This window comes from Epinephelus lanceolatus, chromosome 21, assembly GCF_041903045.1.
Source record: "Epinephelus lanceolatus isolate andai-2023 chromosome 21, ASM4190304v1, whole genome shotgun sequence".
Taxonomy (NCBI): Eukaryota; Metazoa; Chordata; class Actinopteri; order Perciformes; family Serranidae; genus Epinephelus; species Epinephelus lanceolatus.
This window is the reverse complement of record NC_135754.1, coordinates 13,784,136-13,810,955: the sequence shown is the minus strand read 5'-3', so window position 1 is coordinate 13,810,955 and position 26,820 is coordinate 13,784,136. Positions and strand designations below refer to the sequence as shown.

Genomic DNA, 26,820 nt, shown 5'->3' with positions numbered 1-26,820 from the left:
TATGTGATATCTGTTTAAAGAAATTAAAAACACAGTGGCAATGTGCTGCAAATCCTTAAACACAGAAGGGCAGAATAACTATATCCAGATTGTCAGAGTGGACTTTTTTTGTCATGTACACATTGGATTTGAAGGGAATCTGACTTGAATCTGTTCTTGCACATTAGGGGTTTTCTCTGGGTACTCTGGCTTCCTCCCGTAATCCAAAGACATGCAGGTTAGGCTAATTGGTGACTCTAAATTGGCGGGAAGTGTGAATGTATGTGAATGGTTATCTGTCTCTATGTATCAGCCCTGTGATAGTCTGGTGACCTGTTCAGGGTGTACCCTGCCTCTCGCCCAATGTCAGCTAGAATCAGCTCCCCCCGCGACCCCTAATAGGAATGAACTGACTGAATGAACATTAGAAGACAATTGAAGAATATGGGACTAATAAAGACAAAAACAAGACATAGCTGATATGAGGCAACTACATGTACAATAGAAGTATACTGTATGCTCAAAGTGAAAGCTTTGCAGCTTGGTTTCACCAGATTTTCAGCACACAAGCTGCTCTGCAACATGACAAAACAAATACCATGCTTGAGGCCCATGCGAGAGCCCTGAAGGTCCCACCAAATGTGATAGAATTTTGTTTAGAACAACCTATTATGAAACGTGACGTGTGTAGGCAGCGCTTGCAAAAGGCTTCTGTGAAATGGGCCGCTGGTTGCTTAAAGATGGAACAAAAAAAGGGAGAAAGATTTTGGATTCTGTCTCCATCATTTTAGGTTTTAGTATCAAACTGAAAGACAAAAGAATCAACAGGGAAGCTGGTCTCCACAGTGCAACCTAACTTGAACATCACTGTAGGCACAGTTTATTTGTAAAGTAATATAAACTGTTAATAGAGAGCGCAAATACAAACTGTGTGGGTGAGGATTACACCTCAGGAGGCTTATAAAAATGCACTCGAAACACAAAAACATGATGGCAAACGGAGGTAAAGGTAATTTGGGTATAAAAGGAAAATTACATTAAAATTTATTGAGAAGAGCACAAATAAAAATCTAATGTTTGTGTATTATGAGAAGAAAATATTGAGTGAGCGCAACTGGAAATAATAAAATTAACAGAGAGGAAAAGGCTGGTTGACAAACTCTACTATTCCTGCCAGTTATTCAAAAGGATTACATTATCGATGTAATGTATTAAGCCCTGAAAATCACTGTTTCAAAGAAGGTTTCCAATCTGCAACCCCTCTGACCACATGCAACAGTGCCATCATGGTGCTCTGACGATACCATGAGTACACCTCCACATAAGTGAAGCAAGGTCAGGACAAAAAATGTTTGGTTTTAAGATGCACAGATATACCCGTTAAGACTTTACAGGAAGTGTAAGACAAGGGTTCAGTTTGTGTTGGACTTTCCAGCAGCGTGTGGTGCTCCTGCTTTAAAATGTGGTCAGAGAGCAACAAAGCCAGAGCTGCTATCTGCAGTGATGGCCGACTTCCTGGAGCTGGCGAAAACCAATAATTCACACAAACCTGCAGTGTAATGGGCTTTCAGAGAGCTTTCCAGGACGCAATGACACAGACTGGCTGGGCCTTTGATAGACACTTGCACTTCCACATGATCCCACACAGTCTTACAGACCAACACAGACCCACCACACACACACAGAAACACACATACACACTGAAGCTCTTCTCACATTTGCAGCCCCTGCACATCAGCGTTCAGTCCAGTTTCTAGCCGTGAAAGAGCAGTGTCTTTGAAGGTAGGAGAGTCAGACCACAGCTTTGGGCTGTGGCCGCGTCAAATCCAACCAGCCAGAGAATCGGGGTCAGAACCAAATTATCTCCCAAAGGTTGGAGGGAGACAGAGGAGAACAGGATGAAAGGATGGAAAGAGAAGAGGGGTGAGGAGAAGGAGGAGAGAGAGAGATGGCAGTTCTCCTAACTAGACAGGTGAGTGAGCCATGGGGGCCTGGAGCGGCGATTGTCCCCTGTAGATGAAAAGTGAGGCTGTGTGTGTGTGTGTGTGTGTGTGTGTGTGTGTGTGTGTCAGCAAAACAAAAAAAGATGGAAGTAGAGGAAGAGTGATGGAGTGCTAGCAGGGAAATCGCAGTAGTTATACCCATCTGACCAAGAGGGTTTACCTTCTCTACAGGCTGATATACATTTTTATAATAACTGGTGAAAGTCATGTGGGGAGAGGGTCTTTTATAGGGATGAAAAGGGTTCAAACAACGTAAACCAAAGCCATCCCCTTCAGGAAAAGCTTCACAACCATAACTCGGCACAGCAAGTCTGTGAAGCTTTGGATTTGTCCACATGCCAAACCGGTGCACATGGGGACTGAAAGGTGGTGTTTTTTTTGGCAAATCCAAAACCAAAATCACAAGAGCAAAAGTGTGAACACTGTTAATCACATAGACCGTATAAAAGAAGGGGACATAGCTGCCATGATGTCATCCATTGGTTTGTGGACTACCATTGTGAATCCTTGCATTTTGGTCACTGCCATCTTGTTTTTGGGGAGCCAGAACTGACTGTATTTGGACGAGAGGGTGGAGCTGTGGAGGAGCGTAGAGTTGATCTGACTGAGAACCCAAGGTCTCTATGCACCCCAACTTATACGGCGACCTGACTGCACCTGGCTCCTGGCTATACCATACAAAGTTGCTACTAAGAAAGCTAATTTTGGCTAGAACAACAAAATATACTAAAAAAAAAAAAAAAAAAGATGCAGCAGTCTCCTTAGATTGTCTTTTAGTACAACTGAATGCTTAACAATTCGGTTAAGGGTGACCAAAACATTACAATTAACTTTCATGAACTGAAAAAAAAAGGGTCAAACCTCTCAAACGAAAACACTAGCAACAACCAAAAATAAGTTCATAGCTATTTAAATGTGTACAGTGCTTTGGATGTGCATATCTATGCCTCTATCCTGACTGACAGGTAGCTGTGATGGTAACCTGTCAATCACAAAGTAGCCACGCCCAAAAGCATACCCTGCTTTATTGTCTACTTGATTCTAAATGGGACCATACCATCATGCTGTTTTGGAGAAGACTTGAAACTAGTGATTACGACCAGAAACTCACCAGCAAAATGTAAACTGTGGTAATAAATCAAGTATAAAGTAGGGTCATTTCCTCATTGACTTATTTGCCTCAATCTTTTAGCACAAAATCATCTCAAGACATGTATACCTGCAGTCACATTCTGTTTGACGCCTACATGACATGCCCCTACAAACCACGCCCACAGGCAGCAAACCCACCAACATGGCAGCCATTTGAAACCTGCAATGGGAATTACTGAATAAATATGAGGCCCAATGTCGCAATAATCCACCTTATTCATTTACTTCATTCATCATACATGAAGATGTGACTCACCATATAAGTAGCAAGATATAACCCTTAACCCTAACGTTAACCGCCTCTCTTTTAACCTGATACTGCTAAATGTATCTTGCTGTAGCATTTTCTTGAGGGCTTATGCTTCAGGACCAAGCAGCAGGAGCTGATTGTGGAATGATGGTGGGTGAGTCATGTAACTGGTGGGCGGGTCACGTAGCTGCAACAGTGGCAGCTATACCTCCTACTCGACTCCCACAGCTAATATTAGCTCAATTAGCTCGCTACAGCTTATTTGATCTATAACAAAGTCCACAGTTGAGTAGATACAATGATTCTGCTTGTGTCTACCTCATGGATCAAGGAAATGAAGGATCCATTGTTTCACTCCCTAATTATCAAAGGGGGCTCAAACATTATTCTTTATGTGTGACTGCTCTACAGGAGTGTTTGACAGAGAAAGGCCAACAGTCTGTCAGACAAACAGGACATGGTTACTTGCAGCTCACCTTGTTCCCTATGGCTTTCTTGGGTGGAAAGTTGAAGGCGTCCACCTGTGGAAACTGGGTCCTCAGGTGGTTGTGGAGCTCCCTGAACTCGGTGTAGCGCCTGTACACATTCCACTCATTGTCCAGGATACGGATGTACACCTGAGCACAGATAAGAGACAACATCATCATCATCACATTCATCATCAGCGGTAGCTTGCCCTCAAATCATTAATACATTGTAATACTGTAAAGAGAAACTGAAACGTCCGATGAGAAACTAACTAAACCAGAACTAAGTTATCACATATTTCGCAAAAATAAAGAAAAAACACAAACAGCAGGTTGTTGTATAATAATAGCCTTTCGTATTTTTTTGCAGTTCACGTTTGTCATTAAGCTCTTACGTTGCCATACAATAAATTGATGAGATGGGTGAAAGAACGACTTCCTCTCATCCTTGTAAATGTGTATTTTCACTTACATACTGCAACACATAACAGAGAAAGAATCTGTCTATAGGCGTGACTGTGGTGCCACCATTTCCATGCACCATTAGCTGCTTTATTCAGACTCACGAAAGATAGAGGGAGCAGAGAGGGAAAAGGAGAGATGAGCCTATTACAAGAAAGAGAGGGAGGGATGAGAGCTAGAGATGGGTTTCCATTTTCACAGCAGAAAACAGGGAATACACAGAGACAAAAGAGAGGGAGCAGAACGACTTTTGAGAATTCAATTTCAAAAATGGCCAACAACAAAAAATACAGACTCGATTCAGGTACATGAAAACAGAAATTGATTTAAGGATCGACCAAATGTACCTAGGCATAGCTGCCCCCCGCCAGGCAAATCAAAAAATAAAGTAAATAAAAGCCGAGAACTTCAAAACTGTTTTATAATGTCGGACTGCATGTTCCCTTCCTCCTGCTCCATTATCATTAGGTGAGAACATGGATTTTTAGAGGTCGTTTTTTTATCTTAAGATGACTGACTTCAACAACAACAAACCCTGAGCAGAAACATTCAACTTCACAGTGTTAGTTATCTTTAACATTACTTTTCGTTTCTCAAACCTTAATTTAGGCTTTTCAGAATAAGCCGACTGAGCATACAAGCTATTTGTTCCCACAGCAGTGCCCAGTTCAGCCCCTGAGCTGCTCAACAGAGGTGAGACAGTACACAAGGTTTGAACTTTTCTATCAAGCTACAAACAAGTGCAACACTATAAATGCCTTTCGGGAGAGACTGTCTAAAGCTCTGTGGTGTTGCTGATTTGATTTTATTATTGTGTCATGCATACATAACACGCCCAGCCCAAACAGGCTTACAAGACACCATTAAGAGAGACTAATTATCACAACAATTATCAGATCTATGCTACATTTTGAGCCGATTCATTCAGTCGACATTGAGCTATATCACTGGGTAAGTAAAAACTCTGACACACTAGTGGTGCTACAAGAAAACTTTGGTATTTTTCAACCTGGACTGAATATATTCTCATGTTTTTGTCCCTAAGGGTGCTTTGACACCTAACCTGCTTGGTTTGGTTATAATGAACTCAGGTCAGTTTGCGTGGTTAGTATGGTTCGTTATGTCTGGTGTGAAAGCTGGCAATCAAACCCTGCAGTGGACTTAACAACCGAACTGAGACTGCTCAAAAAGGTGGGTCTCATTCCGTTTCTGAACGGACTCTGGTGCAGTTCATTAGTAGGGTGAAAGAAAACAAACCAACCACAGGAATTTATGATGGCAGATGTGATTTTAGCAACAGCTACACCAATATTCAATTTATTTGCTGATTGTGAAATCTGTCTACGATCTCATAAGACATATGCACATCGGCGAGGGTATTTTCCCTGATTAAAAAGTTGTTACAACTGCCATGATTATACCTGACTCCACGTACTTTGTCACAGTTAAGCCCCGAGTCATGACTGTACAAGAGGCCTTCTTTTTATCCTGTCTCTATCTTTGTCATTATTCATAACATGAGATCGATTTGCAGTCTAGAAACAGCCTCCTTATAATGCTTATAATTAGTTATTTCTCTTTGAGCTCTTTGTCACACCAAATAACAAAAATATAAACATGCATCAAAGTCCTGGTGCATTAACAATTGTCAGTCACTAGACTTAGATGTCCCCATGTGGGTCCTGAGGATGCACCAACGATGCAGGATGACAAATGCCAAAACTGTCCAATCAACAAGTTACTTGTCAGCCAGTAGAACGTCATGGTTTTTCCCCCTGGTCGGACCAGGTGTACTGAACTACAGGTGTAAAATTAAAACCGTTCCAGTATAGAGTAAGAGCCCTGCAGCTGGCTGTTGCAAAATGGGTTGCAATGTAAGCCCTCAAGGCAATCGCTCACTGTCAATGTGCGTCCACTAAAAGTGTTTGTTTTTGCCACTCGCAGGCTCAAATTATAACAGGTGTCTGTCAACTTTATGGAAAGGACCCTACACTGAAATAAAAAGTTGTCTTTACCCTTTACCTGGTCTGTTTGTTATTGTGTCCAACTAAAAAGAAAAACTCTTTCTGAAGTCTCGCAAATTGAGTTGTTGCAGGAAGACATTAACAAACAGACCGAATAAAGCAAAAGGTTTCAGACTCTGATGAAGTGTCTGACAATATTATGGAAAGGTCCCGCAGAGAAATAAAACGTTTTTCTTTTTACCTTTCACCTGATCCGGTCTGTTTGTTAATGACTTTCTGCAACAACTCAACTCTTCTCTTTTGAGCCAGACACAACAACAAACAGACCGGACTGAAGGTAAAGACAACATTTTATTTCTTGTAGGGTCCTTTCCATAATGTTGTCAGACATGTATAATAACAATATGAGCCTGTCAGTGGCAAAAACAAGCACTTTTCGTGGATGTACACTGACTGTGCGCGATTGCCCCAAAGAATTACATTGCAGGCCATTTTGCAACTGCCAGCTGCACCGCTCTCACTCCGCACTGGACCAAGTTCAAAAGCTGTTGTTCCCATCAGTCTAAGCCACAAAAACATGAAAAACTATGGTCTAGGTTAAAAAAAATACAAGTTTCCCTTTAAATCCTTAGAATTTATCCTCTTGGGATCAGGAATATCTGCACAAAATTTCTTGACAATCCATCATATAGTTTCCATTCACAGATCTGAGCTGCTAGCATGGTTAAAAAAAGAAGTTACCATTCTACACATGCTGATTGGTATGACATGAATAAAGACATTTGGGGCTGTGACTGTCATTATTTGGATTTGACACTTGTGAAAAGACATGTAATGTCATAGAATGCCCTGTTCAGAGGTGTAACAACAAACTGTCAGAGCTTCAGTACAGGAACTCTTACTACATTTTGTCTTCATGTCAACCTCAAAGACATTTTGACGGACACCGGAACAAGGAGATGACAGTTTTTTGTTTTTTGGGGGGGTTGCTGTGAGGTGACTGTTCTTTTACTGAGTGATCTTTTGTCAGCAGGCATGCTACTGTGCAGTCTAGGTTACATGCCAAACACAAAAAATGTGACATTTTGGACAGCCATTAAGAGAAAAAATGACAGCTGAAGCTTTGTTAGCCGTCCTAAATGCCTCGCTGACAGACACGTCTAGACATCGTTAATGTCATAAAAAGATATCAGAAAATGACGCTTTACAGTGTAGTTAAATAAAATGATCTAAAAGCATGTGCCATTATTTAAATGGACATGTGCTGAGTGAGTGAGAGGCGAGAGAAAATGTTTTTATCTATGCTTGCTTCTTTATGTCTTTATCAATTGATGCTCACTTTATCCACAGCACAATTACTGAATAGTATGCTTATGGGTAAGAGATTTTTAACAGTGGAATAAACACATATATCCTGAATGAAAAACACTCTCTGACGTAAAGCAATAATTGCCCTCAGGGTCACACTTCAAAAATCCCATATATATATATTAACTTGCTGTATAAGGAGCAGCTACTGCATTAAAGGAAAGACTCGAATCCGGTGAATGACAGTGGTGGTTGACGAGATGGGAGCAGACAAGGCCGCTAATGGACAGGAGACTTGTCACATCAGCGTTTCTGTTTGACCTACAGAAACACATCTAAGTTTTTACCAACTTCTTTTTTGCAAGTTAAGAGATGGACTCTGTGTGGTCTGGTTGTGTGTGTGTGTGTGTGTTAGTTATGCCCTCATATAGCTTCCTTTATAGCTGGCTAAACTGGGTCATAGTGAATTCCTCATTCAGGTTTAAACTGAAGTATCTGGTTTTATTTCGGAGTTCTCTGTGTGACTACATTTAAAAAGCAAGTAACATTTTGGCATTTCAAGGCTTTAGCAGATAACAAAATTGTGAGGAAAAACAATTATTGTACAGTGTTCACAGGTAGATAGTTTTTTCAAATATCGTCTAAATTAATATTTCATAATTCACAACTTTTAGTCTGGACTTGTCACAAGTTTTAAGTGAAAAAATAATCACTGTGACATTTCCGTCACCTTAATAAGCTCATTTAAAGAAATGTCCACACATCCACTCCATCACTGTAAAAACATGCCACGTCAAAGTCAAGGCAACGTGAAGCAATTACTGTAGCATTAGGGTGGAGGGCTAGACATTTCCTATTACATTCAATCATGTGCTATTTTTCAACTGAGAAAAGCGGGTTGGTGCTTTTAAGAATTCCATATGGTCGGCTGAAATACCCTGCTGAACATAAAGCCCTGACAGGCATGACAAATAAGTAGCTTTCCAAACAAATTAATGCAAACAAATCTAATTTCACTTCTAATATCGGAGACAATCCACTACGCAGACCTACAGTGGTGAAAAGCAAATAAGTACATCTACTCAAGTAGTTTCAAGGTACTTTTACTTTACCTGAGTATGCTACTTTATCTCTCTACTCGACACAATTTTAGGGGGAAATATTGTACTTTTTACTCCACTACATTTGTCTGATAGCTATAGCGATAGCTATATAGTAATTTATTAGGGCTATACAATATATCTTTTTTGTTTTAAGCATCATTGTGATGTCAACTTGTGTGATAAACGCATCAGGAAAGACTGTGATGTTGTACTTTAGATATAATTAACTAATAACTTCTACATTACATTCTGTCTGTTACGCTGTTTTAAAACTTTAGCGGCGTTGAAGCAAGGGATTAACTCTCCCGAATTCATGCGTTGTTTGGTTCAGCAGGCAACCTCGCAGTGACTATATTGTTTTTCATTGCCAACAGTAAATCAGGATACATTAAGTATCTTCTATTTCTGGCTTCCCAGATTATGGCTATAAGGGATCTGTCTTGTGTAAATATGACATGTTCAACCATACAACACATAAACCTGCCCAACTTTCACACAAACTCCTGCAAGAGTTTTACCCAAATGGTTTTGTTATCGCGATATTCGACACCATTACTGTGTATTTTCCACATACTGTGTAGCCTCAAAGTACATACATTATATTATGGACTTGTATTTCAATACTTTAGGTATATTTTTCTGTTAATACTTTTGTAGTTTTACTTTTATAAATCTTGAATGTAAGACCTTACCTGTAACCGAGTATTTTTACAGAGTGGACAGTGTTGTGCATGAACATGCTTTAAGAGCACATTCATTCAACATGCTCATATTTTTGGTGAATTGTGAACTCAAACAGTGTCCAAAAGCTAGGAGCGCTTGAGACAATCAGCTCGCGAGACCATTAGACATGCATAAAAACACATCTGTAAGTGTGTGCCTGTATGTTTGTGTGTCTGTGAAACACCCCTGATGACACCAACATGCGGTGAAGACTCTTTATTTATTTACTTTTTATTACATGACTATTTTGGTACAAACATCTACCCACCAGTGTGGCGGGTAGCCCTTAGACATTTACTCACCAAACGGAAAATATCTACCCACATTTGGCACTTGGCGGGTGTTAATTATGGACTGTGAACTGAACACATCAGTTGGCAACTTATGAACTTAAGTGGAGTGTTGCTCACTATCTGGACAGTTGGCAATGCTAATTTTATGACACCCCGCATACTGACACAACACACAATGCTAGCAATCTGTGGAAACCTGTTCATATGTATATTTGAAGAATAAACAAATTTGAAACAACAAATGGAGTTGAAGCACTGGTCTTGGGAAATATCTGCGATTCTTTTTTTTTTTTTTTGTAACGTACACTAGTTCATTTTTTCAGGACCAAACAAATCTCAACGCTTCATTGTCATCTGGGTTACTGGACTATAAAGCGTAAACGTACCCAATACTGAGAGCGGTACTGTTACTTTTACCCAAATATAAAAGACATGATTGCTTCTTCCACGGCTGCAGACCTTTAAATCAAATTTAGTGAATGTGTTTCAGTGTAATGTTCTGGATTAAAATGTATCTTGAGCCAAAAATAGACAAAACCTCATCATAATGTAAATAATAATATATAATAATACATAAGCCATGATGAATGGGGCTGTATCGCATGCTTCAAAAACCAGATGACAGTGGCTGAGAATGTCTTCGTGTACTTCATGATATTATTCACATGTAGTCTCTTGGGTCTGAATACACATTAAGCGCTGCATTAGCAGAGATGTGCTGATAGAATCAGTCCCACAGTGTCTGTAGCTTCTCAGACATCAAATGACTTCACACATATGGATGTATTAGCGCAGCGAGCTTAATCCACTTTACACCGTCTCGTTGGCATACTTATTTATGGCAACACGCACAGCTACCAGCTCCCTCCTCCTGACTAATCACAAATAGTCTTTCATTATCTCGGATAAAAATCTTGGCGACATCCGAACTGCGGCATCCTTGAATATTTGAGCACCGGCGCTTTGATACTTCCAATAAAAGCCGTCTTCAAACAGGGACAGGTCCTCTAATCATGGTTCAGAGGGACCTCATGGAAGAAGGGTTGATGGGTTTTGGCTGTTGTTGAAAGCCCGACTGTGATGGACACGGTCCTATTGTCAGTATTTAAATGGCTTATGAGAGTATCTGAGAAAGCATAATAATACGTTTGATGAAAATATAACCTCAATGAGTCAATATAAAAAGGAAAATCCACCTTTGGGACTGAAGTATCAGCAATTTATGATGCTGGGAAATGTTTTTTTGGCAGTAAAGTGCTGTAATTTACTTCTTCAGTGTACCCACTTTTCCCAAAAAATCGACTCACCTACTTCAGTTGCAAACTCAGCTTCAGGCCGCACTGTGGCAAAATCAAAGGTCAGGAGAAAGTGCTGCTCCTCCGTCACTACATGTCTTACACAGTAACTGCATTGCACTTTTGTCTATTGAGACTAATGCATGTGCGGAAAACGGGTCTCTGCCTCTTGCACGGTGGATGTCTCACTCTATGATGCAGAACATCATCGCAGAAAAAGGAGTCTAGAAGGAAGTGCTCACTGTCTTGAATCTGAGGAGCTGTCTTCTCTGTTTGTTTACTGTTGACATTTTTGGATGACATTTCTGGCGCGCATCAAACTTTCTTATCTTCACTAGAAAATGTGTTATCTACATTCGAGCATTAATCCACCGGACAAAATGAGCGCAGAAATAACAGGGTACCTCATCAAAAGACTTAGCTGTGGAGCTGTGTCTGTAAATGTACAGACTGTAACATAATGCTTAACAACAACAACACAGGCCTCATGCAGGAACAATTTCATATTCTTATCCTTAACTGTTCTGACACCTGTATTTTGCAGCACTCGGAGCAAAACACACAATTACTGTGGTTACACACAAAAGATGCAAGAAAATAGACTTGAAGTGTAAAAATACGCCTCAGCAGATGAAAACAAAATAAACCCAGGAGTGTCAGTAGTCGTGTTAGAGGACCTGAAACAATTTGAAAATATTAATAATACATCTGCTAATGACATGTAGAACAATGTTGTACTTTGATAGAAGTTAAGACGGAGTGGACTGACACGAAGTTAGATGCTAACTGCTACAATGAACTGATAATAAATGATGTTTACTTATCATTATTGATGCTATAACTTGTAATTTTAACAATTTATTATTGCACACATTATAAAACTTTCTATACTTTATGAAATATTTGTTAAGGATTTTTTTTCTTTTAACTTCCTATGTACATTATTTTAATGGTTAGTATAATGTAGCAGCTGATGACCATATGTTGTTAAAAGGTTGATAAAGACTGTGTAGTGCATCTATAAACATTTTATAACAGCCATGAAAATAATTTTCACAAATGGTTTACATCCAGTTATTAAACATTACCAAATACTAAAGTATTTGTAATATTAAAGCCTAATGTGTGCAACAATAAACTGTTTGAATAACAAAGTATTATTACTATTATTACACATTATTAATACACTCACGAGCCAGTTCCTGAGGTACACCTTGCTAGTACTGGGTTGGTGCCATTTGTCTTCAGAACTGCCTTAATTCTTGGTGGCATAGATTCAACAAGGTGCTGGAAACATTGCCCAGAAATTTTGGTCCATATTGACATGATAGCATCACACAGTCGCTGCAGATTTGTCAGCTGCACATCCATGATGCGAATCTCCCGCTCCACTATCCCAAAGGTGCTCTATTGGATTGAGATCTGGTGACTGTGGAGGCCACTGGAGTACAGTGAACTCAGTGTCATGTTCAAGAAACCAGTTTGAGATGATTTGAGCTTTGTGACATGGTGCGTTATCCTGCTGGAAGTAGCCATCAGAAGATGGGTACACTGTGGTCATAAAGGGATGGACACGGTCAGCAACAATACTCAGGTAGGCTGTGGTGTTTAAACCATGCTCAGTTGGTACTAAGGGGCCCAAAGTATGCCAAGAAAATATCCCCCACACCATTACACCACCAGCAGCAGCCTGAACCGTTGATACAAGGCAGGATGGATCCATGCTTTCATGTTGTTTACACCAGATTCTAACCCTACCATCTGAATGTCACAGCAGGAATCGAGAGTCATCACACCAATTGTCCAATTTTTGTGAGCCCGTGAGAATTGTACTGTAGCCTCAGTTTTCTGTTGTTAGCTGACAGGAGCGGCACCCAGTGTGGTCTTCTGCTGCTGTAGTCGATCTGCTTCAAGGTTTGACGTGTTGTTGGTTCAGAGGTCTTCTACGTACCTTGGTTGAAATGAGTGGTTATTTGAGTCACTGTTGCCTTTCTATCATCTTGAACTAGTCTGGCCATTCTCCTCTGACCTCTGGCATCAACAAGGCATTTTCGCCCAGAGAACTGCCACTCACTGGATATTTTCTCTTTTTCGGACCATCCTCTGTAAACCCTAGAGATGGTTGTGCTGTTTCTGAAACACTCAGATCAGCCCATCTGGCACCAACAACCATGTCACGTTCAAAGTCACTTAAATCACCTTTCTTCCACATTCTGATGCTCAGGTTGAACTTCAGCAGGTCGTCTTGACCATGTCTACAAGCCTAAATGCACTGAGTTGCTGCCACATGATTCACTATTTGTGTTAACAAGCAGTCGAACAGTGGTACCTAATAAAGTGGCTGGTGAGTGTAGTTTATAAATATTGTGAATTATTATTTTCTTATTTGTTAAGAGTAAAATAACTATTAATTATCAATTTACCATATATTAATGATGGTTATTACAAAGTGTTAAATCAGAGGTAGTAACTGGGGATGTGACAGTTGTGGAAAGGGATGAGGTAATATTATAAAGCAGGCAACTTAACAGTGTTGGATGTTGCAATGGAAGGTTTTACCCTGGAAAGCAACCTGCATAAAGACCCTGAGGCAGCTGACGGAGTGAGAGAAATGTCTTAACAACTACTGAATGCCAAAAGGGTAAAAAAATGCCTCAAACTTGCTTTTGTTTTCATCAGGTTAAATCTATGTAATTTGTATCATCACCATTGACCTTTCCCTTTTTTTCCTTTAAGATTCAAAACTTAACATTTTTAAGTCACACGAGTACGTGACTCATCTGACAGGTCTGAGGCACTCGTCAATTTTCTTGTACTTTAAGAGAAAAGTACAAGAAAATTGGTGAATGCTGCAAGTTCTCTTAAATGTCTTGTGTGTGCCACTTTAGAACAAACCAGTTCATATGAGTGGTTCTTAAATGAGGCCCAATTATTCTTTCAAACTCCAAACTGCAACTCAAAATGTTACAAATAAGCACTTCTGAAGTGGACTGTCATCCTTTTCTATAGCCCCGAGAAAACGTCAGAAACCTTCACGTTATTTAAAAAATAGATCTTTCATCACAGAAACGTATCTCCCCTATGATTAACTGTTATTTGTTCTCTGTTGTGTCTTGAAATATTAACACTGGGCTTTTTTCTTACATCCTCACTTCAGTGAGTTGGACTAATTCCGATTGATCAGTTGTGACATTTAAGACAGAATGTCAGTAAGCGAGAACAGGATGCTCGCTTTTAGCTGAGGCTCAATCCATACTCTTTGACACCAAAATGATAAAGACGGTGGATATAAAATGGATATAAATCTGTTCCCCTCTTGTGAGAGTGAGTATATGTGTTATCTTTTGTACACATCCTTCCACTGGGTGATAATTCATTACAACAATCGATGTCAGATAGCGTTTGTTAAATGACATTAACTACGCCCGCAAGCGCCCGTAAAGCTGTGCTGTTTTCCCAGACTGCTTGGATGTAAAAGGGCTAGCATGAACTTTAACTTATTCATTAAGATCCCCATTATCAGACACCTCTGCACCAGACGCCGCTCTGAGGTTTACATACACGCATCCACAATGATGCAAGCACCTGGTAGAAAGCCACATGAAGCTGGGGAGAACATGCAAACTGCACGCAGGAAACCAACCCTATGTCTCTGTGGCCTTCTCCAGTGGTAACAGGCACAGCACGACAGGAAAAGTGTACTTGCATACTGTGAAATAACGACAGAAATAAAGATCTGAGACGGGAAGTCTGTGAACGGATAATTGCAGCTTTTTCTTTGCTTGACATTTAACTGGATCTTTAGCCTGAGGGTATTCCAACAAGCAGGTGGAACTAGGAGTATTCGTGAGCCACAGCTGAGAAATGCAGAAAGTGCAGATGATAATGATGTCTCTCTCCCTGCTGAATCTCTCTGAGAAGACCCTGGTCTGTTGTTCCCCCATCTGACAAGCAGGCTAACTGTAGGAGTTCCCACTGTGGTTAAAACTGTGTGCAAACCCATTTCCAACACCGCAGGAGACCCACACACAGAGCCTTCTTGCTCACTATGCAGTTAGAAGACTATGCACTTGCCAGGCACAAGATAGCTTTGACCGATGTATGATATCACCAAAGTGACTAGTGTTTGGAGGTAGCTGATGTGTGCTACATTAGCATATAGTAATGAGAGCTACCACATACATTTAAAAACCCAATGAACCAAAAATCCATCTGCTTCTGACCTGTTTCAACATGTTCTGGCTGAGTTTAAAGAAAGTATACACTTGTTGAAGGTGTTGATCAGACCAGAGGGAAGCAAGAAATAAAGAAACAACCAGAAAAAACAACAAATTGTAGATACAAATTGGCAGATTTTCATCAGCCATGATTGGAACCCATGAAAAACAATTAGAAAAGAGGGAAGGAAATGACAGAGAAAAGCTTTGGCATGGCAGGACATAAGAGATACCAGGATGTCTTTAAATGTATGTTTCTAGTGAAGGAGAGAGGATGAGTGAGTCAAATCAAATCAAACCAAAGCAAAGGCAGCAGAGCCTCATTTTCCCCATCACTCTTCACAGATCATTGTAGGCCAAAACATTTGCCCAATTAGGCAGAAAATAGAATCCATTTAGAAGTCTGGAAAGAGGGGACGTAGCAAAGGACCACGAGAATAGATGAACATGAATGTATGTGTGCATCCCTACTTTGTGCCTGCAAACCCTTTCCAGGCAAGCAATGTAATTTTTATCCATGTTAGCAGCGTCGGGTTAACAATGTCAGTTAGTTGCTTGGTCCACCATTTTGGTCCAGACTGAAAAATCCCAACAGCTTCTGGATGGATTGCCATGACATTTAACAGACATTCATAGTCCCTAGAGGACGAATTCTACAAACTTTGGTGAACCCCTGACTTTTTTCTGTAGCAGTGCCGTGAGGTTGACACTTGTGGTTTGAAGTAAAATGTCGCCACAATTTTTGGATGGATTACTATGAACTTTGATACAGTTATTCGTGTCCCAGAGAGGATGAACTCTGATAAGTTCAGTAACACCCTGACATCTAGTTCCATCTAAATTTGAGTTTGTCCATTTATAGCCTGAACTAATTTCCATCTCCTTCAGCTGTACTAGAACATTGTACTAGTTAGCAGCAGGGGTGTAAAGCACAAGTTCCATTACAATAAGATATTAAACTGATTCTTTGGGCAATAACACAATATTTGCTAGCATCATAAAAACTGCCTCACAACAATTTTGATATGATTCAATTCAAGGCGTCTGCAATCATTAGGAGACATTCATAAGTGCTATATCGTAGGGCAACTTAACTTGCTTGAGTTTCTTGAAGACAATCCGCCTCTTGTCCAAAAGGCTTCTCCAGTTCTGATGGACTGGTGCAGAGTTGCAGGCTTTAAACCCTGAGTGGGTGTGAACCCTTACAGAGTCATCAAAGTGACATGTGAGTCGTTGACCCACCCAGCCATTTTGTGTGTCATAAGGGTTAGATGGTTCCAGGTGTGTAAGTGGTGTTGGAGGCCACCTCCTCTGTTTAATGATGGTCGTTCAAGTATGACATAGATGGCTTCTTTCACATCTCTTTCAAACTATCTGTCTTCTCAGGCCAAGATGTGAACATTGCTGTCCTCGAAGAAGACCTACTTTGAGAACACCCACACAAAGTTATAAGCCTGTGACCCTGCATCAGTCAGTTAGAACTAAAGAAGCTCCTTGGATGAGAGGTGAAATGTCTTCAAGAAACTCAAGCAAGTCCAGTTGCCTACAATATAGCACTTCCGATTACCATAACCTGGATGACTGAGAATCGTCTGCTTCTTGGCTGCTTACCATTGGCCTGGCACTGGCCACTAGTACTGTTTGAATGTTTAGGAAGAAGGTGTGCTTGGACAGAAATGGTGACACAGATTTGCCACTGGAATTTCAAAATAAAGAATATCTTAAAGTATCTTAAAGATGACGATATGTATCAACGATATTGGATCATTGATCACTGACTGCATATATCCATCCAGATCAATGTATTGTTACACCCCAAGTTAGCAAGCTAACTCCTTTAAACCAAGATGGTGAGCACTTATCTCAAGATGCTGCTGTGCCTTAGTGCAGCCTCACAGAGCCACCAACTGGCTGTAGACTACTGATCTTGGTTTGGAATAAACAAGAGTAAAACCATCCAACATGGATGAGCGGAAAAGTTACAGAAAGTCTGTCTAAAATGTTAAAATCCATGTAAATGTGATGTAAATCACAGGAGAGTGCACACACTGTGATTGACAAGTGATCTCTGGGAAATGTGGTGCCATGACGCCACAGACATGAGCACTGAGCACTAAAGACGTCAACTAATTCATACGATCAAGATTCAACAAATCACTGCTAAAACATTTAGAGATGGTGTAGACTGATGGCCGAGGGTTTGGGGCGCCCAACATGACCATGCCAATCTGCCAAGAAGAAATAACTGATGAAGAGAATGAATGAATAAAACAAGAACCTCCTTAAATGAGTGAAACTGAAAGATAAATCTAGAAAAATAGAAGAAATAGAGGAAAAACAGACTGGGGGAGACAATGCCAAAGACAGAGAGAGGGTGATTACTACCTTGACTGCAGTAAAGATGTTTATTTTAGAGCTCTGCTGCTCCTGGCATCCCACTGAATTAAACACTGTGAGGAGAAGAGCCAGTGGATGCAGATGAGGAAGAGACAAGGAGGAGGAGGAGGAGGAGGAAGAGGAGGGCGGAGGTGGAAGAATGCTGTTGGAAGAGGATCTAAAGACATTCAAGACAAGGGGCAACTACAGTTAAAGGAACACAAGAAAAACAGGTGGAAGGGCAAGAAAAGGAAGAGTGAAGAGGAGGAGATAACGGAGGCATGTGGACAGAAAATAAACCAAACATTCTTGTGCTGAGTGTTGGCTTTTTAAATTATATGAATGAATAAATGATTAAATGCGGGAAATTAATGACTGTCCACAAAGAAATCAACAAGCAAAACAACTTCAAGCGTCACTGTGGCGGCGTGATGAAGCAACGAGTGACGATAATACATCTAATCTATAATCTTGAACCAAAATAACTCAAACAATTGTGTTGCTGAGTGGAAGCAAATAGCAGCTGCTACACTTAACAAAAAATACAAAAAGACCACTGTGCATCATTTTGTTTAAAGTGATTCATGGATTCAGTGGTGCTGCCGGGAATATAAGACTCTGTCTACAGCAAGCTCCCCTTTCCACCTCCCCTTAGGTCCTCGGTCATGCACGTATAACTACTCCCTGTCTTCCGATAAAGGCTGAGATATTTATTTTGGCAGATAAAATAAAGGCATTCACCTTTAGTGTGTCCTACACCCTCTGTCTCTGCTCGAGGGAGGTTGCCGGAGGTTTATGAGGTAGAGGTGAGCTCTTAAATGCAGAGGGGAGAGGCGGCCATCTCTCAAATCTGCCTCACCAATTACCTTACCCTTGACTTGCTCTAACACGGCAAGAAAATATACCAGGATTAAGAGTTCAGTGGCAAATAAGGAGTTACTCTGATAACTGACCAAAGCAGGGAATATATTTTCATTTTATGTTATTTAACAAGCCATCTCCTATATACTGTGAATATGCAGCACACACATCAATAGATCTCTTCTGTGTTGCTTCCATTAGTCTGTGACATATGAAAAAAAGAAGCAGCTGGTATTTCAAGGAGGATCCTTCTCATTAAAATGTAATAACTGAAACTAAAAGAGAGTGACAAGAGAGGGTATTTCTACACATTTTACTGACTACCCAAGCTTCTCCTCCATCCCTGTGAAAAAACAACTCTTAAATGTGAAAGGGACTTATTATTAAAATATTCTGTTTTCTGTTTTACTGTTTGAATTGAAGAAAATGTCACATCACTCTACAAATCTTGGCAAACAACAGCGAGCCTGCTACCAATCCCTGAGTGCATATTGGTGCTTTTGAAAGACAGAGTTTTGCTGAGAAGAATAGTGCTGGTTAGCCGGCTGCATGTACATCTGCAGCATAATCAGAATGCATTATCAGTTGTGTGATTCAAAATGCAAAGAGGAGACAAAATTATGCAAGCATCTCATAGAAAACGATGTCAGCTCAGAAGGAATATAATCCCAGTTACAAACACTGACCACAGACATTGGTTATATTAGACTTAATGCATCGTTTGCAGCATTTCTTTGCCATAACAGCATTCGGGCGATTAGCACTTAGAACTGTGCAGTCTTAAAGCAAGATGATTAAGACAAATCCTCTGTGACCTCACTGAAAGTCATTTGCAACAAACTTTGATATATACTGCATTTAAACACGCAAGAACTCAGTTTTTGGCCACTTGGGGGCAGCAAAAAAAAAAGCTGTGACCACCCCACTTATATTATCGTATGATGTGGTGAATTTGTAAGCAAACACTTGCCTGTGTACACCTCCAGCAGATATGGAGCAACATGAGCATTCATTGAGAGTCTTATTTGTGTCCAACTGATGAATGTAAGTCTGATATTCACTCTCCTTTAGCTCTGCTTTTGGTCTCAACCAACCCTAAGGGGCAATATTTCTTTAGCTGCTAAATGCTCCACTATGTTCACCAGCTAGTCACTGACTGGGTCTGTCTGCCTTTTGGTGCTGGGCAGGCAGTGTGCAGTGGATGTTTTTTTGTTTTGTTTTTTTCCCTAAAATCATTGTCAGCAGAAATCTACGCTGATGAGAGCAGTGAGAGTGAGTCATAAAGTGGAACAGTACAGCGGTAAAAAGTAAAACAGTGGCTTGTGACTCAGGAGGTAGAGCAGGTTGTCCACTGACTGGCAAATCAGGGATTCGACCCCCAGTTCCTCCAGTCCACATGACTAGAAAGGTACTATACAAGTGCAAGTCCATTTACCATTTGAGGTTGTGGGTCGGAAAACCAAAACAATGAGCTGAAAGTTGCTACTCAAACCACCTCATAAACTGTTAAGACAGGGAGTATTCTTACACCTTTTTCCTTACTGAAAAGTAAATACAAAGGTACACCTTCGTAACTCAAGTTTCTCTCTTTCACAGAATGATGACTAGCTTAATTGCTGTGTTAATTTCTCGTTGTTTACTTCTCTCTAAAACACCCTTCATTAAGGGTGCTTTCAGACCTAGAGTTGTCTTGCTTTGGTCCAAATCAGGGACTGATTTTGTTACAGAGTTGCATTATTGCCAGAGTTGGTTCGTGTTCTCACGGCAGCATTTACAAGCAGACCAGATAAAATGCCTTGCGCGAGAAAGCTGCTCTTGATTGGTCAGAATTTCCATGTGGGAAAATAGGAAGCAAACTAAACGTTGAAGCAGAGTACACTTAGATAAATCCGACACTTCCTAATGTCACAATGGAGGGACAACTAGGCAGGTTGATTTTAGCGCTGGTCATCGTGTAGGCCTACTATATTGCTTGCATTGTTGCAGTTTGAAAACAAGGCGTAACTCCAAATAAAAAACATTTTTGTATGTATGTGCCAAATGCTCATATTAAGGCAGTACAGGAGGAGGTGAACATTAATAATCCTCTGGAACTGTAACATGCTCATGTTTGTTCAACCCAAACAATTATGATGTGACTGCAGTTGGTCCGGATCTAGGTCAGAACACGTTCTCACCACAAACAAAACCGCACCAGTTTGTTTGTAACCAGACCAAGATCACCTCTTCAAGAAGGTCTTGGTCCGGTTATTTTGTTGCGCACCCAAGTGCAATTGCTGTGTTCACACCTGCCCTAACCAACCACACTTAGAGAGCAAGCGAACTTCAGTTCGATTGAACCAAACCAAACAGGGCAGGTGTGAAAGCACCCTAAATTTTTAAACAAAATAAAACCATCCTGGTTGTCTTCCTATTGTTTTAACAATCACCAACTTTGGTTTGGTTGAAACAAACCCTGAATTCACTGAGTGCAATGTGAAAATATGCTGGCTGTAGCGCTGCTTTTCCATGCTGTCTCTCTCTGCCATTGCTGGCTGGCTTTCTACTAGTCCTGTAGCGTTATCCCCACCATTTGTAGTCACCATCTTTATCAGCTTAGCTGCCAGTTCCAAACCCTGACCTCTGGTGGCGTGTGCTGTGCACTACAATTGATCACCTCAATACAGCATCTCAGGATTAGCTTAACAGAAAGAAGAGCATTTGTACTTTTGACTTAATACCCTGGTATACTGTAATACCGTCCAAGCCTCAAGGGCAACCCCTTTTCATTTTCGAGTTATCATGTGATCCCTTGATAATGCAGAAACGTTGTTTGTAGCAACTTTAAAATAGGAAGGGATCTAAGATTCACGAAAAGCACAGATAAACTACACTGTCAAAGACAAACAGCAATCAGAATTTGAAACCGACAAGGATATAAGAAACAGATAGAGCAGAGCCTTTCGAGCAAAATTTACAAGATGATAAGTTACTGCAAAGGTAAAGTCTTGGAGGCCTGTATTGTTTTGCCGGTTTCAATATAGCACTGAAATGTCAAAATTTACAGCAGCACCTGATTATCTTGCTTAATCCAAAGAGAGAAGTAAAGACATATACAATAAAGTCTGTGAAAAAGTCTGAGCACTTCTAGTAAGTGTACACTCAGGTGCTAATTGTCAGGAGGTTAACCGCTCATACTGTATAGCATGCTGGACAAAGAATCCTGCGATGTGGCCATGTGGCTTTGCAGGCCTATTGGAAAAAACAGCTCGTTATTTTTTTCTCTCTTCCTTACACAGTACAGCCATCAATACACCAGACACTGTAAGCTTTTTATCACTTGAGGACTCAGCACAAGTTCTTTAAGACCGGCGGGTGGTAACCAGATATGAGCACTCAACTTTTAAGTTGGAGGCTACCTTGGAAAAACTGCCTGACGCCGCAGCAGGAGGAAAACGGGACAAGCCGTGGCTCTTATCTGCGTCTTTTATCACAACTGCCTCCCTTATTCTGTTCTCTTTATCTCCCACTCCCCTTCTCCTGTCAACCCCCTCCCTCCCACTCCTCTTTGTGTGTCCCTCCTCAAACTAAAAACTCAGTCACGATAGGAGACTCTTACTCTCTTCCCTCTTTCATTTGAATGAATGAGTCACTGACAAGTCCTGAAAATTGGCTTTGAGCGTAGTAAAGAAGCCAGTGAGCAAATGATTGAGGGTAAAGGCGGGGAGTGGAGGATGTAGAGCAGCGTAGACCTGACTGAGATTGAAAGGAAGAGGGGAGGGGAAAATGGCGTGATAGGAAAAAATGAAGCACAAGAGGGAGAGGCGGACAATTAGAGACACAAACAAAATGGGTAAATATAAATTGAGAGGAACAAGGGAGAGGGAGCATAGAGAGCAGAGCAGAGAAGGGAGGTGAGGCAGACTGACAAATTATGCTCCGGCCCAAGATCTAATCAGATGTTTTGCGGCTAAAGCAGAGATCATCACACTCCCTCCCGACTCCCTCAAAGGGACAACAGCGTCACCAGCCGAATCCTGATTCCGCCACCCTCGAGGGCCGAGCCAAGTCCCCACCCCACCTCTCACATCTCATTTCCACCAGCTTACGACACACCTTTGAAGTTTTTATTGGAGGGCAGCTCGCTGCTGAAGTGACACAGCAGGACTTCACCTCAGAAACACCCTCAAGGGACCTTGCAGCTCTATTTGTCTTTGCCATGTTAAGCAAAGTTAAAATCCAGATGATGTGCAGACAAAAAGATGAGGCATGATGAAATAGACTGCAGCAGTGACACCTCAACTAGAAATACAGTTTTGAGGCATGGTGCAGCATAAATTAAAAATCCCCCTGAACACAGACACCATTACTCTGAATTACAGGATGTTTAGGGATTCATGCCTTGGCACTAGAGCTGTATAGTGAGTAGTAATCAAAACCTGTACAATGTCATTGAAACCAATAACATAGTCATGTGAGACTTAAAATGTGGGAATTTAGTTGTGACTTTTTTAGAAGCTGTATTTGGAGCACAGTCTCACTCCGAAGTCGTCCAACGCTTGGGCAGTGACATGCGGCGTCAGAAACTAACGAAAAAAGGTGTCCTTTAATGTTGGCATGATACCAGCACCTGGCAGCGTCAGGGGGAAACACAGCAGGACAAGGATGAAAGTTAAGGTGGCAAAAGTCAGAGTGGGGCGGATGGGAGTGGTGGTGGTTGGGTCCAACAAATATTGACTTTCACCCGAGAGAGCGGTGTTCGCGTCCCGTAAGACTCTAAAGCCAAACCCTGTTATTTTTTCCTAAAGCAACCAGTTCCTTTTGTTGCCTAAACCTAGCCGTGTTTTTGTTGCCTAAACCCAACCATGTGTGTTAGTTGTTGAGGGGAAAAAAAAAATTCCTGTGAAAATGGAAGAGTATTTTGAAAGAAGAACTTGACACGGTGTCCCAGAACGTCAACAACCAACACACTCAGGGTACGCTGCATGTCATATGTGGATGTGGAAAGTCCATGACCAAGCATGTCAATATGTGACGAGGTCGGGGTAAGAATGTGTTGGTATGTGTGGTGTTTTGTACTGGACAGCAGAGAATTGTAACGTCTATGTAATATCTTGTCCAGACACCAAAAACAGTATTACAAATAACCACAGAATTGGGTTCTGAACTCTGGAACTTTAAGGGTACCAATGAAATTATGTCATTACTACTGAAGTAGCTCGATAAATTACGTCGAATTACAAATTACCAAATTATGTACTGACAGTATTGGATGGTGCTCAAGGTAATTTGGGTATCAACTCACGTTAAGTACAGATTAATGTTAAATCCATCAGTGCTGCAGAGTTCCTGGGAGGCCTGGAAGCCAGCCAGGGAGTTCTGGGGCTGGTAACAGAGCTCTGCAGAGCCACCGGGCTCAACTTCCGACAGGAGGCAGAAGCGCCCCTAAACCCGGCAAACCATCCATTGAGCTTCACAGCCACTCTGCTGACTTACCAGCGAGCCCAAACCATCACTGCAGTGCCAATCTGCCTCAACAGTTTGTCGTCTGGTCTAATTTCTATCATATCAATAATGGCCTAGTATCATGGCTAGATGAGCAAACACACACAAGCAGACAGACAGACAGACAGACAGACAGACAGACAGAAACAGAAGACTGGCTGTTTGTGTGATTAGTAAAGAGCAGAGGAGCATAACTGCTCTCTAGTTGACTACGTCACCCCTGCAGCTTGTTCAAAATTTAAATCTTTGTTTTTACAGAGACAGTAAACTACCAGAAAAAACTACCTTTGTGTACCTGTGCTGAATTCCAGGTACTGAAACTGGTACTGCATCTGTTCAAATGTGAACAGATACCCCCTAATGGTCACAGAGTTTTATTAGCACCTTTCTGACACAGTGTCAATGTGAATTAAACAGAGAGCCCAACAGGCCAATATACAGTGGGCTTGGTGTTGCAGCAGCATTGTACAGGAACCCCCGGCAGACAAAAAAAAAAGCTAGAAATAACGCCAAACATCCATTCCTTCATGATTTGGGGGCCTCTGTGCAGCACTGTTCTAAAAGGCAATTCATATGCACTAATGTCATTTTGCTGTCATTTATGGTCATGGTAGTTCCACTCATGGCTTTGCCCGTCCACACACACCGAATGGAGCAGAGAGAGACAGGCGAAGTGAACGTGACTTCGACGACAACTTGTTACATAATGTGCAAGAACAGCCTGCTCCCAAAAACCAAAGATGGACAGCAGTCAACTGCCCCAAACGTTCCTAGCAGCTCTGCTGCTGATGGGAGGCATGTAAAGCACCAGCTCTCCTGCTGACACGACTGCACCTCTGACAAGCACAGACAGACAGGTTTTGATCCATCGCGGCTGTCAGAGAGGAAATACTCCTTCTGGCTTTACAAGACTGATACTGGTAAGGTTAGGTGCAAAGGTGTATAAAAATGTGTAAATGCTCTTGTTGTTACGCCCATGTGTCACGTTTGTTTAGTGGAATCAATTTAATAGATAATTAAATAATAATAATAATGATAGAAAAAGGGTGACACAGTGACGCAGTGGTTAGCACTGTTGCCTCACAGCAAGAAGTTTCAAATCCACCAGCCAGCCAGGACCCTTCTGTATGGAGTTTACACGTTCTCCCCATGTCAGCGTGGGTTTTCTCTGGCTCCCTCACACATGCAAAGACATGCATGTACGGTTAACTGGTTATGCTTAATTGCCTGTAGTTGTCTGTCTTAATGTGTCAGCCCTGTGATAGTCTGGCAACCTGTCCAGGGTGTACCCAGCCTCTTACCCAGTGACAGCTGGGATAGGCTCCAGCACACCTGCAACCCTGTACCAAGATAAGTGGTTACAGAAAATGAATGAACGAATAATAGTAATAATACCATAAATGAAACTTGTGATTTAAAGTGCAAAATGTTTCATTCTCTGCATTTTTAGATTAAGTTTACAATTGTTGTATTTTAACTAAACATTATCACTGAAAACAACTTAAACTGACATTTAATTTTCTCAGAAATAAATATTTTTTATAAGGACTTTCATTGTTAAAACAACATATCACTTTATCTTGTTACACTGTGTAACATTCTCATGGTTTTACAAAAATTAATGTATCTCATTAAAACAAAATTTCCTTGATATAACTCCAGAATTGGGTATGTTGACATACAAGTTTGTTACAGTAATAGAGGGTGCTTTTTATTTTATTTTTATGTTTTTATTAAGTGTGAATATTCATAAAGGCCTCAAAAATTGAGTATCATTTAGGCTCAAAGAGGTATTTACTGCAGGTATATTGTACTGTATAGCATTACAGGCTTTATTATATCCTCCCCCGTTAGCCACAAGGTCACAGTTTGGAGCCCTTTGCCAACACATGCCTATCAACAGTTATGCATCTTGTTTAAGTGCCATTGAACGAGATACTGAACCACAACCTCCCCATTGTGAATCACTCTGGATAAGAGCACTGACTTAAGTGCCTAAAATGGAAATGTAATGTAAATCACACTGATGTTGTAGTTGATGCGCTACCCATGCTGCAGCAGTAAAAGCAGCCTCTGTGTCTTCCCGAGGGTGTTTAATCTATGACTGATGGATGTAACACCAAGACAACGATTGTAATTATCATCATCATCATTGTAAAACATTCATCATTACCATCATCAACATAATAGTTATCTCCCTCTGTCGCCAACCAGCCATTATCATAACCATAATCACCCGCATGCGCGTCCGCACACACTCGGATTCCTGTATGTGCGTGGCAACACGCACATATAGAGAAAATGCACATAAGATCATCAGTATTACATTAAAAAACAGAACATCTATCTGTCTTTGAATGCAACACCGGCACACAGCTAACTGCACACACTAAGTTCACATTAATACATATGGATGTATTATCTCATCTGCATAGCTAAAGCAGCCCATCACCATGCGGTCTGAGCCTCTGGCTAATCAGAGCAGCTCACACTGAGCAGGTCTGGAAGTAAAATCTTACTGCCTCAGCGGCCACAAGTCTCCCAGGCTAACCCGGCCATACGCAATAGCTAATATAGAAATTAAGGGTGCTAAAACATTGCCCACATTGCATTTCTCTGGGGGACGTGAGTCCGTTGCAGGCAGCGGTGCACACATCTGAAAGAGTGTCAACGAGGACGTCTCAATTATTCATTGAGTGGCTGATTTATGTGGTTTCATATGGTGCATATTAAAGGCTTTGGGAGGCGCAGGGAAGCGAAAGATGGTTTATGTAACCGCTATTAATTGGACGCCTCTATCATTCTCTTTCTCTCGGAGTACACAAACAGCTTAAAGGTACTGTACTATGCATGAAGACAAGCATATGCAGTAGAGTCAACTAA

At 41.1% G+C, this 26,820-nt stretch overlaps 1 protein-coding gene across 1 annotated transcript in view; it reads right to left on the bottom strand.

Annotated features, from left to right (window-relative positions):
• snx29 (sorting nexin 29) overlaps positions 1-26,820 on the bottom strand; it is a 202,922-nt gene that overhangs the window by 35,923 nt on the left and 140,179 nt on the right. Inside the window, exon 19 of the mRNA XM_078163261.1 lies at positions 3,861-4,001. Coding sequence (XP_078019387.1) covers positions 3,861-4,001 — 141 coding nt within the window. The remainder of the gene's footprint in view (positions 1-3,860; positions 4,002-26,820) is intronic.